This window comes from Nilaparvata lugens, chromosome Y, assembly GCF_014356525.2.
Source record: "Nilaparvata lugens isolate BPH chromosome Y, ASM1435652v1, whole genome shotgun sequence".
NCBI lineage: Eukaryota > Metazoa > Arthropoda > Insecta > Hemiptera > Delphacidae > Nilaparvata > Nilaparvata lugens.
Window position 1 is genome coordinate 5,341,056 of NC_052519.1, and position 18,125 is coordinate 5,359,180.

Consider the following 18,125-nt stretch of genomic DNA (forward strand, 5'->3'; position numbering starts at 1 on the left):
AAATTATTTAGTAATAAAGTCAATCCTTTCACCAGGGTTCATGATGTTAAATCATGTTAGAAGGAAAACAATCTAAATATATCAACTTCAAACTGAACAACTACAACCAAGGAACATGCTGTCAATACCGTCTCCTATTTAAAACAACAAAAACTAAGTTGTCTGTTGGAGTGAGAAAGACTTACCTGATAAGTCTTGTAGAAGAAGAGACAGAAGTTGGTGAAGACCACCCACAACTTCAGCCAACCGTTACTGTTCTTGAACTTTCGCAGAAGATAGCCGCTAAGTTGGTTCTGAAAATTAAGTTGATCAAAATTGAAGAAAAAAGAGTTTTAATAATCTTACAATGACGTATTAAATCACGGAAACCGGTAAATAGTAACTGAATTCCAGTTTAGTGGACAAAAACAGAAACGTAAAAAATGAGACAATCATCTTCATAGATTAGGTTAGGTTCTCATTACAAGAGTAAAAATCTCATTAAAATCTGGCATTTCTTTCTTATTTAATTCTGTCATTCAATTTTAAGTGGTTACTTTTCAATATACGTGTAAAGTTTATCCCATAAAACTAAAATGTTTATTCGCTCGCTAACGAATCAGCTCATAACCATAGCTCATAGTTCCCTTTTTACATAGCTATCAGTAAAGTCCGGACCACACTTAAATATCATTGTGTTATTGTGTAGCGTTCCGATCCTACTCATGTCCGATATTTCTGTGTGATGTTGGTGGGACAGATCATATGACAGACATGATGTGTAACATGTGTGATGTTCTGTAGTAACATGTCTTCATAGGATCGGATCGGAGTGGGATTGGATCGCTGCATGATAAGTATGGCCAGAGCTTTATATGAACAAGTATAATTATTATGCTCACTCTTCGTTTTAGGGCTACTGATTATTAAAACACAATGAAAAACTATCGGGTACCCTTTCTTCATTTCATTGCATAATTACTAGTTTCAACTCTTCATCGGCCATGAAATTAAATGTTGTAATGGAATAAACGGTACTTAATAGTTTTTATTGTGTTTCAAGTTACTTATGTTGAATATTGTTTGATTTTTTCGTTACTTTTTCAAAATGTTTTCACTTATGATCTATCTCCTGTTAACTGAATTTTTCATGTATTTTGTTTCGTTCCTTTCTTGTTTTATTCATATTTGCTTTTTTAATTTTCCTATATCCATTCATTCCTGAACAATATACTTATATGGGAAGGCACAAAAGGCTTATGTTCAAAATGGTCCCTTTTTGAATTTATAGTACAGTCCAAATCAAAATGTAGGTTATGTCACTATCACCATACAGAAAAAATATCATAAGAATATATCTCATGGTATAGGTAGTTTATGTTCCAAATCACAAGCCGATACTTGTTAAGCCAAGCTGATTACTGTCGAACACTGTCCATTATTACTGTTTTGGCCAGGTGAGGGTATAAGAACGGCACAGTATGAGAGACTACCAGTGTCACATGTCTTCACCAAAAAAACTACTAGGACTATCGGCGTGAGTTGACAGTGAAAATTTGAAACATAAACGCCTTATACTATGGGATATATTCTTATGCTATATTTTCTCTATGCTATCACTAATATTGTACTGTATTTATTCTTTATTGATTCATACAATAAGTACATGATAGGGAGAGAAAAAAATAAGGTAACCTTGTGATTATTTTTTTTCTATAGCTGTTTTTCTATAGGTTGCACTGTGTCAATTCCATCTGACACAACACTCATCACATTACTAAATACATGAAATAAACTCACTATATATCTTTGTTTGAAACAGATTTATTCTCAATGCACAAGTCCACAACATGTACATCTCCAAATCAATAGTTTTTGCTCCCCTCTGCCTTAACCTATAAATTGAATGTCTATTCTTCTTAGGTTCATTGAATATTATATAATAAATGTATTATTTCTAAATTTGTTTATTTATTTAATTATAATTTATTTATTTATAAATTATTATCAATAATGGTTATGAGCGCCTATTTTGAATCATGATCTATTTTGAGGGCCTATTTTGAAATGTGTAACATTACAAGGTATGCTGTACCGTTGGAAGTTGAATAAATAAATCAACTATTTATGTTTATTAATGCAAAGACAAGTCTTTTGTAGTAGGCAATACCCTGTTTGACCATCCAAAAAGAAAGAGGTATAATTGGACATCACCATTGGATGAAGAAAGATATCAGCTTGATACAGAAAAGATTCAGGAACTGTTTGAAGAATGCAAAGACATACCCTGGAGCAGACATAAACTCTGATCATAACCTGGTGGTGGCAGAGGTGGAAATAAAACTGAAACGAGTTAGAGGAGGTAAAAGGGTTGAAAAGCTTGATCTGGAGTTGCTCCAGGAAGAGGGTAAAAGAAATGAACTAGTAAACAGGCATAGTGCAAAGAGAAAGGAAAGGAAAGAAGAAATAAATTAAGAATGGAGCAACATGAGTAAATGCCTGAAAGAAGCTGCAAAAGAAACTGTAGGGATAACAAAGTCTAAAAGAATACGCAAGGAATGGATTAATGTTGATATGTTGAAGAAAATGGAAGAAAGAAGGAAGTGGAAAATGATAAAACATATTTGGGAAAGAGAACGTACAGGAAGCTTAACAATGAATTAAGAAGAGAAACAGACAAAGCTAGAAATAAATGGCTACAAGGAAGATGTTTAGAAATTGAAACTTTGGAAAGAGAAGGGAGGTTTGACAAAATGTACCAAGCAGTGAAGGAGTTGGATAACAGGACAAATTGCAATAGGACCAAAATGGAGATTGAAAACAGAGATGGTGAAATTCTGTATGATAAAAAGGAAGTTCTAAACAGTTGGAAAGAGTATATAGAAGATTTGTATAACACACATGAGAATACTATTATAGAGCTGGAGAGGAAAACAGAGGCACAAGAATTGAGGGGAGAGCATGGAAGAATATTGAAGGAAGAGGTAAGGAAGGCATTGGGTGAAATGAGGAAGGGCAAGGCTTGTGGCATTGATGAAATACCAGTAGATCTATGGAAGGAAATGGGAGAGAAGGGAATTGAAGAAGTCACATATCTGTGCAACAAAATATATGAATATAGAATGGAGAATGGCCTGAGGAATTTCTAATCTCAGTTATTGTACCAATTCCAAAGAAGAAAAACACTTGAAAATGTGAGGAATTCAGGACAATCAGTCTAATAGCTCATACAGCGAAAATCCTTTTGAGAATAATAGATAGAAGGCTGTATGGAAGTTTGAATAACTCAAAAGGAGAGGAACAATATGGTTTTAGGAAGGGCGGAGGCACTAGGGAAGCAATTGGCTTGTTAAGAAGTTTGGAGAGAGATTTGTAGAGAAACAGAGAGAGGTTTTTGTGACATTTGTGGATCTGGAAAAAGCATTTGACAGAGTCAGATGGGACCGATTTACTGGATACTCTGAAAAGAAGAGGTGTGGAATGGGAGGAGAGGAGACTAATCAGGAACCTGTATGTCAACCAGACCAGCAGAGTGAGAATAGATGGCGAAATTGGAGAAGAGAGAAGAATGGGAAGAGGAGTGAGACAGGGATGTTGTATGTCACCAATCCTTTTCAACGTTTACCTAGAGGATATATTGCAGGAGTGTTTGGATGGCAAAAGAGGAGTCAGCATTGGAGGAAGACACATAGAGTGCATAAGATTTGCAGATGATATGGCGATCCTGGCTGATAGCTGGACAATAATGAATGGAATGTTGAGAGATGTGAATGAGGCTTGTGAGAGGTATGGAATGAGAATAAACGTCAGGAAGACAAAGTGCATGAGAATTGGTGCAGGGAGAGCAAGAATGGGGAATGCTGTACTGGAGGGTGAACAGTTGGAACAGGTATCATCTTTCAAGTATTTAGGAAGCATAATGGAAGAGGATATGAAATGCAACAAAGAAATCAAAGTAAGAATTGCTATGGCAAAAACAGCATTCAATAAGGAAAAGAGAATTCTTTGTAGCCAACTGGACAAGACACTAAGGAAAAGGCTAATAAAGTGCTATGTTTGGAGTGTGGCACTGTATGGTGCAGAAACTTGGACGCTGAGAAAGGAGAATAAGAGGAGGCTTGAGGCATTGGAAATGTGGATATGGAGGAGGATTGAGAGATCAGTTGGAGGGATAAAGTTACAAACGAGGAGGTGTTGAGGAGGGTTGGGGAAAGAAGGAGTCTGCTGGATGTGATAAAGGGAAGGAAGAGGAGATGGCTGGGACATTGGATGAGACGGCAATGCTTGTTGGTGGATGCCATGGAGGGGACCATTCAGGGAAGAAGAGGAAGAGGGAGAATAAGATACAAAATGTTGGACGACATCAAGGAGGGGATGAGCTACTATGCAACGAAGCGACTGGCAGAGAATGGAAGAGAGTGGAGGGCTGCTGCCATATAGAAGGACCTGCTTACGAGCAGAAAACTACAAACAAAAAAAATTATGTTTAATGAATGAAGATTAACTAAGCATGTCTATTTGAGTGGGAGCTAGTGTGTAGCTCACTGTGTGCCCGCCTTCAACGAAAACATGATGCCGTGAGACTTGATAATCTGAACGGCTCAACTTCCCACCAATCTCAGTATCTTAAGAAATGGTCAAAATATACACTCGACGAAGTGAGATCACTATGAACTGAGGTCCTCTCCAGTGGATGCTACTATCATACAGAAATGAGATATTATCATAATGAGATATTCCATGATATAGGGCGTTTATGTTCCAAATTTCACTGTTAACTCAAGCTGATAGTCCTGGTAGTTATTTTTCGTGAAACAATGTGACGCTGGTAGTCTCTCATACTGTGCCGTTATTACACTCTCGCCCGTCCAAAACAGTAATAGACAGTAGTCGACAGTTAACGAAAAATTGGCTTTAATTTTGGAACATGAACGCCCTATACAATAATATATCTTTTAATGCTATCACTAATATTGTACCGTAGTCCTGTTTATGAGATACGAAATAATGCAAAGCATCTTGCAAGGGAAAATAGAAGGCAGGAGAGCCCCAGGAAGGAGAAGAATTTCCTGGTTGGCCAACCTCATAGCATGGTTCGGAAATATCTCCATTCAATTGTTCCGGAACGCAACCAACAAAGTAATAATAGCCAGAATGATCGCCAACGTTCGTAACGGACAGGCACCCTAACAAGAAGAAGAAGAAGTCCTGTTTATATTTTTTGTATAGTTATTTTTATTTGTAAAATTGGTGTTGTAGCGTTGAAAGTTGAATAAATAAATTAATAAACTATTTATGTTCCATGAATTGAGATGAACTAAACATGTGGTAATGTGTATGTACCTCTACAGCTCTGAGCTGGTCCTCGATGCCGATGGAGGTGTTGCGGTGCCAGCAGACATGCACCGTGGTGTTGCTGCGCTGTGGAGACACCTTGCTGTTGGCCTCCTCTATGCTCTGCCCGCACTTGTCCATCACCTCATCCGACGAACCTACAAATTCACAACAAAACCCTACAAACCTACCCAACAAACAAACATAGAATGCAGTGATCTAAATCATAGACACAAAAATACTAGTAGTTCTGTGAACATTGGACCTCATGCAGTTTTCTCATCCACAAGTATCTGATGTCACCTGTTTGAAATGTTAACAAACTCAGTTCATGTTTGAATCTGTATTCCAAATGATATAATTCATCCAGTTCCGTGATAATATTTCCATCTGATGAAAATTAATTTTTACAATCAAAAATATTGAAATTTCTTCAGCATTATTTAGTTTTATAAACAAAACACAATTCATCAAAATGGTTGGAGAGGGACCAACAGGCACAGCCCAAAACTGTACCTTCCCAAATTTCGATTCATACACTATTCCAAAAAAATAGTAGGTTATGTTCCATTCAACTGTGAATTTGAGTAAAAATTTCAGTGCAAACACTTATAAACAATGCATTTTGGGTTTAGATTGTTTAAAACCCAATGAAATAACGAAATTACACTCACTTATCACTTAAGAGTGCATGATTGATATGAAATACGTAATATTTCATTGAATTATTTCTATATAGTTTAGAAACAATTTGGCACCGGTGCTGAGTTGGAAAATGATAGAGCTTTTTGCTTTGTCTTCTGACAGACAATGTGAATTAAATACGATAGGATGATAGAATAGGATTGACTATAGATAGATAGGATTAAGAAACATAGCTCACTGCAAGACTTGAGACTAAGATAGTTGTTTTTGCTTGAATCATTGACTTCATTCTGTTTGCTGTCCGCTATCTTTGGTAGAGAGTTAGTGGGGAGGATATTTTTAATATTCTTCCCAAAGAATGGACATTGATATGTCCAAAGCTCCGCCAATTTATGTAGATGCATAACAATATGATTATTATCTATAGTTATTATATTACAAATTGCTTTTTCATATCATATACAGTTCAATAGTTATTTTCTTAGTCTATATTATGTAAATTCATCTATAATTTTGCTGTATTGTAAGCTATTGTATATAAGTGTATAAGCCAGTATATATTGTAATCTACATAAATAAAGTACTCAATCAATCAATCAATCGCCTGAGATAGTTCTTCCAGCCATTTTTGTTTCTCCTCTGCACTGGTAGCTGCTACTGTTAATACCCTAAAATAGAAAATAAAAACCGGGTTTACATTTTTTATAATTTTGCAAATGAGAACTTGGGGCCACATTGCAGAGTCAGGTTCATAGTTGTTTAACCAAGAAATAAAAAATCTAAGTACCCTTTAGAAAAGTTTTATTCACAACCTGTTCCAACATATTAAAGCCTGATTTTTTATTTCCTGATAGATAATAGTAGCCCTCACTATGCCACTATGCGGCTACTGCGGAGAGACTTTTTGATCACCGCAGTGAAATTTGTACAAAAAAACACTCAATCACTCACTCAAAAGCAAGTATTTATAACAACAACAACAGGGTTTTGATTTATTAAACGTACGTTTGCATTCAATATAATAGATGTTGAGAGTGCCTTCCTTGTTTAGGGGGAGTAACTTGTCAAAGGGGTTTCTGAACAGAACACAATATGCCGCCACTACGCAGCTAATGCGGAGAGACTTTTTGATCTCCCGGTATATTATACGGCCAAAGATTTATTTGACATGAGACACCCGTTGGTATATCACGTCACCATTACTGTAATTGAACAATATGAAATAAATGTTATTAACTACCAATAGGATATACAAATATGTTGACCAGTAATATATTATTACTTCGCGTATAAGATTGTATATTTTTCCTCAATTTTCTTGTGATAGTTACATATATTGATAATGTGGATTAAATTAGAGAATATTCAGATAATAGTGGTAAGTTTTACCTGGTTCCTCCATAAATAACAAAAGAGTTGGTCATAGGTGTATCTGCTCTCTCCTGCACCATAAGCGCCCTCAACGGCAACTGCCCATGGACCACAAACATGTGACCACACCTGTTCGTGTACACCAGCACATCAGACATCTGAAACACAAATCATCAGTAATAAATAAGAATGGAGATTGAATGAAACATGAGAGATTTCAACAATCTTATTGTTCAGAGATGGAAATCACTGAGAAATTGCATTTATTCAAATGCTAATAATGAATTAATAATTATTATTGTTAAACGAAAATCCCAATTAAATACTGATAATCACCCCGAAGACTTCTGCTACTGCAAATATTGGCAACGGGTTAAACAATTACATGGAAATTCGATGAGCGCTACTGTTCAAAACTTATCTGTCAGCTCGAGAATCGAACCCGGTACCTCCTAATTGCTAGTCAGGAATGCTTATCCTTACACCAAACTGACAATCTCTGGATAGCTCATTTTTTACAATCTTATATTATTTATGAGAAATTATTTATAAGATTCTCACTGGCGGTCAAGTCATCCTTTTGCCAGTAGTTTCTCCACTATGTATTGTATTCGAATGTAAGGAACATTTAGTGCCCTGTTCAACAAGAAATGTTTTTTATATATGATTCATGAGTTGTAGAATAATTCCCGGTGGTTCGGAGCCCACCTAAAACTGTAGATCCATTCATTTCTCATTATCATCCACCTCATCACCCACGCACTGGCCTAGAGCTCATGTGGGCATCACTATCAATTGATTTTATCTACTTTCTACAGTATTTTAAGAAGTTTTATTTTATTTTGTATTTGCATTGCATCTTGCTCTTGTAGTTTTTCTTGGTGGAAATAAATTTGAATTATTATTGTATAGATTGAGATTGGTTACTAGGACTACTTACTAAAAAGAACATTCTCTGCTGGTAGCCCTTGCGTTGGGAGAACTTGGACAGACATCCTTGTCTGATGAACTGCCGCTGAGTGGTGGCCAGACCCTCGAAGCCTGTCATGTCTCTCTGCAACTCACACAGCTGCACAAAGTTCTCCTAAAAACAGAATAATTCTACATTTAGTTAAGGGCAGTTAAATTTGGATTAAGAACCGTTTGCGCAGTGGAGATAAAAAATAGAAATTGCTTTATTGACAAGGTTATTTTCAACAATGCACGGTCAACATCTATATATATAAAAGCGAAATGGCACTCACTCACTGACTGACTGACTGACTGACTCACTCACTCACTCACTCACTCACTCACTCACTCACTCACTCGCATAACTAAAAATCTACCGGACCAAAAACGTTCAAATTTCGTAGGTATGTTCAGTTGGCCCTTTAGAGGCGCACTAAGAAATCTTTTGGCAATATTTTAACTCTAAGGGTTGTTTTTAAGGGTTTAAAGTTCGTCTTTTAGCATGTATATTCTTCTTATCCCAATCTCTTAATTATAATTGAAATTTTCATATCATATGTTACTATAGAACTATAATCTAGATAGAGTACCTCTTCGAAACAGTTGTTAACTGGCAACTAAATTAATAATTTTGTCAGGTTGGCATTAAGTTGAGTTAACCCTTAACTGGTATGGTCGGGTCAAAACTGACCCAGCCGACTACACTTTCTTATCTTTTGCAGGAATAATCCTGTCGATCGCCCTCTCCCCCCTTGTATTCTCCTACTTCCGCCACCACTACAAATTGCCAGTATGCTCTAACTGCTCGTGCGTGTAGTTTGCGATTTATTAGCGTTTTGGGTCAGTTTTGACCCAGCCATACCGTGAGTAGTGAATTCGGGTTTTCAATTTCTGGGTCACGTTTGACCCAACCATACTTTCAATAGTTATTCCTACAGATAATTACACAAAGGTCAACTAAATTCAATCACCGTAATTATCATAATATATTACTTAATCAATTACTTACTTACTTACTTATATATCACATAATGATATAATAACCTCATAATCACCATATATTGGGATTTTGTTGCATTGGTTCCATCAAATGATGTAATTTTATACCAATTAAATTTGATTGGCTTTTGTGTAATTGGCTTTTTGTGTAATTATTATTATTATTATTATTATTGATAATATTATTACTTCTTTCATGAAGGTAAATGATTTTTGGGCCCTAATACAATTCTACAGAAAGATAAGTTCAGAAACAAAAATAATCGTTGGCTGGGTCACATTTGACCCAGCCATACCATTAAAGGGGATTCAATCTGTGAATCTATAAAAAATGTGTAAAAGATTTTTATAAAAAATAATGTAACACAAAAAGAGAACATCAGGGATATTATATTCAATAAAAAAACTGGGATTTACACAAATAGAGAGAACATTTCCATACAAAATGTAAGATTTTTTGAAAATTTTCAGTACATAACTTTCACCTATGTCAGTTTTTTTGTGAACTGATAAAAACTATGTTATTACAGGTTTTTTTGGAGATGGACTCATACTCTATGACATAAAAGCACAGAAGAGACTTTTGTTCAACAGGATGTATTTTTTTTATTTTTTCAAAAATAGTATTGCACATTCTTGACATGCTTCAGATTTTTTCAACATAAATATTTTTTAAACTGTAATTTCATATTGTAAATGGTATTGGAACAACAAGTAGACTATGTTCTTATTTGATTTTAAATATAAATACTTAATTATACATCTAAGAGTATTTTTTTATTTTTTAAATTTGGGGGTCGAAGGGTCCAGGGGGCGGAGCCCCCTGGCTAGACGGATATGGCGAGCGAAGCGAGCCTGACGGCTAGTCATGTATAAAATTTCAAAGTCACAACACAAAACGTCTAGATTTTACTTGTATAATATAATCAAGTTTATAAAATATCATTTGAACAGAGACAGAAATAATACAGTACATACATTAATTTTGATACTGTTTATGTATAATTTTTCCAATTTATAGAGAAATAGTCAGTTACTTTATTATGATGTTTTGTTTATCAAAATTTTCGTAACTTTCATTTTGAAAAATGTCTTGCTCTAAGTCTTAATAAAAACAGGCAGATAATTATAGAGTTTCACAGCCATATAAAGGAAGAGTTTCTGACAGGAGCTACGTTGAAACCTATGTACTCTCAGACTGGTTCGGTTTCTTGTGTCATAAACATGGTGATCCCTATTCACATCTAATATTTCAATATTGGAATGCACAAATACAATCGAAAAATACACATAAAGAGCTGGGAAGGTCATCACCCTCATTTACTTGAATAAAGGTCTACAGCTTCCTCGATACGATGCATTGCATAGAAGCCTCAGTATCCTCTTTTGTATGAGGATTTTAATAGTCTTTGGATTATTGCCCCAGATCAGTACACCATAAACATGATGCTCTGGACATGAGCATAGTAAACCTTGATCAGGATATCAACGCCTATACATGTGCTCAGTCTTCTGATAAGAAATAGCCCTTTTGAGAGTTTCTTCAACACATAATTTACACGCTTGTTCCAAGACAAGTGCCTGTGTAAACATCCACAGTGGATGGTAGAACTGAATTGAATTAGTTGGTGGTTCAATCTCAAAATGAATCACATTATAACAAACAAGATTTGATATTGATTTGATCACGTTTAAACAGAGATTCGGTTTGAATTGACACTATGCAATGATTTTTGATCGAATAATCAAATACTTTGTTAAATGTGTTTGTATCCCGTTTAAACTGAGATTCAGTTTGAAGTGACACTATGCAATGATTTTTTGATCGAATAAACAAATATCTTGTTAAATGCGGTTTGTATAATTTAAAACTATAAAATCGTAGATAAATCATGATGTTTTGATGAAAAGTGATTAATTGAAATGATGATTTAGAGACTCACCGTTTGCCTTAATACGTTGATCATTAGATCGGTTGCTTCATCCAGTTTCTCTTGTTGCTGACGCAGTTCTCGAACTCAGGATGGTGTCTACCGTAGTATAAAACCAGTCCTGCAATGAAATTGCAGAAATTATGTTAAAAATAATGTAGAAATCCAAGGTATGAAGGACTGTTGAAGCTATTAGAATCACATAGCTCATCATCAAGTATTGATTGATCTTTTTTTTGAGAAGATGATCAGATCAAAGTGAATGATCCTTTTATAGTGAGATTCACGTTATAATATCAGCAGATATCTTTTTCTATCTTAAATCCACACTGTGGCCAAGGAAGTTGGTTAGGAAGAAATTTTATGGACTAACAGAATTTTTTAACTCAACTATGAACATTATTATCAAATCATGAAAAGATAAATTTTCTTGACGAATAAAACACATCTGAGATGGATTTTATCATAATTAACAATAATTGACAAGAAATATCAGACTTAGGCCCGGTTGCACAAAAGCTTGTTAAATTTTAACCATGATCAAATCCACGTGAACCAAACAGAGAAGGTCTTTCTGATAAGGAGGCATATCTGTGATTGGTTCTCGTGGCATTTAATCGGGATTGATTGATTACTTTATTTAAGTAGATTACAATATATACTGGCTTATACACTTATATACAATAGTTTACAATACAGCAAAATTATAGATGAATTTACATAATATAGACTAAGAAAATAATTATTGAACTGTAAATGATATGAAAAAGTAATTTGTAATATAATAACTATAGATAATTATATTGTTATGCATCTGCATAAATTGGCGGAGCTTTGGACATATCAATGTCCTTTCTTCGGAAAGTGTATTAAACTCATTTTTGAAAAAAAATTGACATTGGTCGTTTTTGCACCAAGCCACAGATTAACTGTAGCTATTATATGTAGCTACCTATTATATGAAAACAAGATTTAATATCTAAAACTAAGATTAATTGATAATTATACGTACAAACAAGGTTAAACTTACTTTCTGTTTGACCAAGTTGAGTTCAAAGCACACAGGAGGCACGCCGCGCAACGCTTCCCAAATTAAAAATAATCTACAGATGGAAATAAATTGGAAGTTTCATTGGTTCAAATGCTAATTAATGAATAATCCTATATTATTAAACGAGCAATTTCTGTTTATATGTTTAGATGTTTGTATTTCACCGGATCTCGAAAACGGCTCCAACGATTTTCAGAACGAAATTCAGAACATAGTAGGTTTATAATATAAAAATTCGATTGCACTAGGTCTCATCCCTGGGAAAACTCGCTGAAGGACATTAAAAGGATAATTATTTTTGTAATCAACTTTGGTTCACGTGAAATTAATCTGGATTAAAATCTAGCCGGCTTTTGTGCAACCGGGCCTTTGTGAGGGTAATTTTTGCACTCCTCTGGGAATTAATCTCAATTCACTGTGATTAGATAGAACATTTCTGTATGAACTATGAATATTATTATAATTTCTTCTTTCGTAATAATTTTTTATGCTTTTATACTCTAGAGCGAAGCTTGGTCCCCGATATTTATTATTAAACTGAAAAATGTCAGCATTTCATTGGGATTTTCGTTTAATAATAATTTAAAATAATCTAGTTTAATGATTAGCATCTCAGTAAGTTGGAATGAAAGCCGGCCTCCATTGAGTTAGAATCTGCTGCGCGCATTCTCAAGTTAGAATAGGAAGGAGAGACGCCTCTTCTCCATAGTGACTCACTTGAGGTAAAAATTCCTAAGTGACGACTGCAGTCTATTTGAATTGTTATGGAGTGGACGAAGTCAAGTGTATTACATGCAGGCTTTATTATTCAGAGGCCCGGGTTCGAATCCCGGCCAAGACAAGATTTCTTTCTACGGCCACTGCCCTGTTTTGGATGGACACGTTAACTCGTCGGTCCCGGCTGCTTGAAAACAGTCGTTAGTCATGTCGGAGGCTCTGAAATTGATCAGGTGTAACCTGAAAACTCTAATACCAGACCTTAGCCAGCCAGGTTACTCGATATTATTCAATATTTTTTATAATATTCTACATTTAACGTACAACTGAATTTCAACCCCTCATCATAAGGGGGTGGCTTCGTGGTTTTAACTCTAATATTTTAAATGCAATTGTGTGATACATCAATTTCAAGGCCTTTTCAAAAAAAGGAAGATGCCATAAAAAAAAAGTTCTATGATGATTGTATCCAAAGTGGCGGCTGATTGAAGTTTCAAATAAAAACTAAAACTTCAATCAGCCGCCATTTTGGTTACTAGTAGTTCTGTGAACAGTAGACCTCGCGCAGTTATAACGACGTCCCAAACCATAAGCACTTCCACACTGATACACTAACTATTTATTTGATCAGATCATGCTTACACAAGATTTAATTTTCATATAACGCTTTCCAGAATTTAGCGCGAGAAAACCAGAAGACATCTAGGCGCCCAGACGAGCTGTTATATAGTTATTTGTGCAACTAGTGCGCAAAGTGACAGTTTGCTGCACCGAAAGAAACGTTTACGCCTGAGCCGTAGGCGAGGGCGGAATGGTTTCTTGAGTGCAGCAGAGGAACTTTGCGCACGTATTTCACATTAAGTTTTTCCTACAGTTACCATTGAATATGAAAAGTGGGTAATTATGGGTAAAATTGCCTGAAATGCATCAAATGTTTTTCTGTGTAATTTTATTATTGATAAAAACCTTAATCCTAAAATCCTAAAGTCCTCGTTGTCGTTGGTTATAATATATAATAGTAATAATTAGCGCGTTGTGCTTCGTTGCACCTCTGCTTACTATAGCAGCCCAGTCACTGTTACCAACTTCATTTTGATTTTGCTGCACTGTTGCTCCATATAACCTACTAAGTATTTTGCGTTGCCATGTTGCAAATCTGGAGTGCAGAAAAATTTTTCCCGCACTAGAGCGGAAAAGTGATTCTTTGCGTTCTGTAATCAGTGCAGCATTGGCCACTTTCCAACGTAACTGTAGGAAATAGTATATTTCGCACCTAGGACCGAAAATGAGACTTTTCTGGCTCGAAATAGGTTTTCAAGTCCGAGGCCGTAGGCCGAGGACTAGAAAAGATTGAGAGCCAGAAACACATTTTTGCCCATGGTGAGAACGTTATTTTTCGCCACACAGAAAAATAAACAATATAAATATGAGAATAATTTATTGTTTATTAGGCACTTCCGAAAGCAAAGGAAGGTCATAGCTCTAGCAAATCTGAGGTAATCTGAATATCAGGAAATTGTCGAAGTATTTTTATTTTTTAATCTGATTTGTCTAAATAACCTAAAAGATTATGTTCAATTATGTAAGGTTGAGTTTATACTTTTTTTTCTTCCAATTGACAATAAGATGATTTTATTATAAATGTTATGATTCTTGAATAATAAACACAAATAATGAAACATTTTTTGATCAGCTGTTTTAGCACTGAAATTTGGCCAATCTGAATGTCAACGTCAACAATGCTTGTTGTCGTTGACTTCGGAAGTCTAGGTTAGAAGTTCTATCCTACTCTGAAAATCGAATTTGAATAATTTATAATATATAAATCTATTCATCCAAATAAAATGATATTATCTTATTGCAGAATACTTATTCAACTCTAGAAGCATAAACTGATTCCGTTTCATAAACCATTTTGTAAACACGTTCACATCAAATCAGAATCAGCTGACTTCATGGTTATTTTACAGCCCTAGGGCCGTAAAACTTTTACCGGCCTGGTCAGAAAACAATCATTTTCGGCCTCCATATGACGCACGAAAACCAGCTCATTACATCCAAGTGGGGCGAAAAGTTCTTTGCATCCTATTTAATAGTGCATAAGAATTGCATTCAATGAGGCATGCAATTTATAGTCTACACAGCTGTTAATTTTTTATCAAGTTACATTGAGATATTGAATTGCATGCGTCATGGCATGCAATTTATAGTCAACTCGACAGCTGATTCATGATGAATAATTCTATAGTCTGATTTTTACTCTAATATTGACGTATGAAGGAGGCTCCTTTTTCCTTTTATATTATCCTTGAAATGAAAAATTTCCAAAAACTTTGTATATACGTCGACGCGCAATTTAAAAAGGACCTGTCAAATTTCATGAAAATCTATTACCGCGTTCCGCCGTAAATGCGCAACATATAAACATTTAAACATTAAGAGAAAAGCCAAACCGTCGACTTGAATCTTAGACCTCACTTCGCTCGGTCAACAAGTAAGTATCATGGAACATTTTTATTGGTGACATCTTTTTGGTTTTGAAAAGGCCTTTAAAATGATGTACCACACAATGAGTGTTTACATCTGAAATATTTGAGTTACAATTCAGTTGTACGTCAAAAGGTAGAATATTTGACCAATAACTTATCCTGAAAGTTGCAGTATTATATCTACAACAGTCTCCAACTTATTGAAGGGTTCCCATACATATGACTCACTCTGTATAGTGATTTATATGAATACAGAAATGTAACCTAATCTAATAAAGTAGCCTATTTCAACAGGAGAATTGTTAATTGATAGAGAAATAATTTCATGGTACCATTTTTTTCAAAAATAGTTTATATAAATACTTGAATAAAATACAACATTTATTAAGTGCTCATATAAACAGTTTTTGAAAAAGGGTACTATGAAATTATTTTTCCATCAATTAATTAACCTAATCTAATTTATCGTTAGTCTCGATTATTATCTTTAATAGTTGGAAAGTAAGAGAGAAATAATAAAGTATAGAGAAATAATTTCATGGTACCATTTTTTTCAAAAATAGTTTATATAAATACTTGAATAAAATACAACATTTATTAAGTGCTCATATAAACAGTTTTTGAAAAAGGGTACTATGAAATTATTTTTCCATCAATTAATTAACCTAATCTAATTTATCGTTAGTCTCGATTATTATCTTTAATAGTTGGAAAGTAAGAGATTGATGAGTGATTACTGACCGGCAAATACTGGACAATCTTGGCGAAAATGTCGGTGACGCCTGGGTTTGAGTCCCATGCGGCGAGTCGCAGCTCCATGTCTTTGAGTAGGATGCAGTGTGCATCGTGGAGGGGATCCACCATGTTCAACAGGGCCGCTACTCACCCTTCCACCTCCTCCACCACGCCCTCTTTGATCATCTCGTCGCGGAACCACTGCAAATACAGATCAATAAAATGGCGCTTATCAAACATGTAAGATGGTAATATTGAGAAATTGGATAAAATTTGGGATATAATATTAAAGTCTTAGTTTTTCTCTCACATTCAGTGCCTTATTGTAAAAATTAGAATAATAAAATGAATGATAAATAAAATATTAGATGAATCATTGAGAAATTGAATTATATGGTGAAAATTGAACATGTAGTGTGGTGGAGTATTTGAGAGAAATCTTGAGATATTTCAACGCAACGAATTCTTTTTTCCTACAGTTACGTTGAAAAGTGGCCATTGCTGCACTGATTACAGAACGCAAAGAATCACTTTTCCGCTCTAAAGCGGGAAAATTTTTTTCTGCACTCCAGATTTGCAACATGGCAACACAAAATAGTTAGTAGGTTATATGGAGCACCAGTGCAGCAAAATCAAAATCAAGTTGTTAACTGTTACTGTGGTGCGTACGTTATAGGGATATTGAGGCGGTGGACAACAGTGGATGACAGCGACAGCACACAGCCGCACACACAGCACACAGCCGCCCCGCCATTCAAACACTACTACATTATTCAATTTTAAATAAATTAAGAATTTTATTAATGATAAAATTATACAGACAAACATTTGATGGATTTCAGCCATCATTTTACCCATAATCAACCACTTTTCATATTCAATGGTAACTGTAGGATAAATTAAATGTGAAATACGTGCGCAAAGTTCCTCTGCTGCACTCAAGAAACCATTCCGCCCGAGCCTACGGCTCGGGCGTAAACGTTTCTTTCGGTGCAGCAAACTATCACTTTGCGCACTAGTTGCACAAATAACTAATTCTTTATTGATTAATACAATAAGTACATCATCAAAATGATAGGGAGATAAAAAAATAAGGTAACCTTCCTCTCCCAATTTTTGATAAGGTTACACATAGTCCGAAATAGGTACTATATTGGATATGTTGAAATTTTAAATGAATTATTGAGAAATTGAATAATATGGTGCAAATTGAACATGCAAGATGGTCGAGTTCCTACTGAAATCTTGAAGAATTCAAATAAGGTCTATAACCATCCTCGTTAAATTAAGAATCTATATACAAAATTTCAAGTTGATTTTTTTTTTTTGAGATTACGTCCTAAAGACTCCAGTCATGGAGTATAAGACAAGTCATGTTATTACATAATAATTCTAACACTAAGTAGTTCAACCTAGTTTAGGTTTGAAAGGAATTCTTGTACACTATAAAAAGCTCTATCAACTAAATATTTTTTCATTTGTTTTTTGAAAATCTTCAAATCATCATTACTTTTCAAGATTTGAGGTAGCTTGTTATGAAATTTCCTATACCAATATAATCTGGTTTTTATTCAAATAACCTACTATTGTGACCCATTATATGATAATCTGCTCTTTTTAGCGTATTATACTCATGAACATCTGAATTCTGGATCACACCACTCGTTTTCACATGCATTACAACTTCATATACATACAAAGATGGCACAGTTAATAGACCAAGCTTTTTAAATAAAGGCCTACAAGAGTCTAACCTATTCACTTTTTCTATACATCTGAGTGCCTTCTTTTGAATCTTAAACACTCTGTCCATATTTTGTTGAGATGAATTACCCCATACTAAAATAGCATACCTAATATGAGATAGTATAAGTCCATGGTAAGCAGTTAACAGTAGTTTTTACTTTCCTTGCCCTATTACCA

At 34.8% G+C, this 18,125-nt stretch overlaps 1 protein-coding gene across 1 annotated transcript; it reads right to left on the reverse strand.

Annotated features, from left to right (window-relative positions):
- Nucleotides 1–100: 100 nt before the first annotated feature.
- LOC120355111 (FERM, ARHGEF and pleckstrin domain-containing protein 2-like) lies at nt 101–11,328 on the reverse strand. Its single transcript, XM_039443430.1, has 8 exons — nt 11,223–11,328; nt 8,270–8,413; nt 7,348–7,487; nt 6,560–6,626; nt 6,197–6,266; nt 5,323–5,471; nt 186–293; nt 101–118 (listed from the first exon to the last, which is right to left on the reverse strand). Exons 1-8 carry the CDS (start codon nt 11,244–11,246, stop codon nt 101–103), a joined length of 720 nt encoding a protein of 239 aa, XP_039299364.1. The 5' UTR covers nt 11,247–11,328.
- Nucleotides 11,329–18,125: the final 6,797 nt, after the last annotated feature.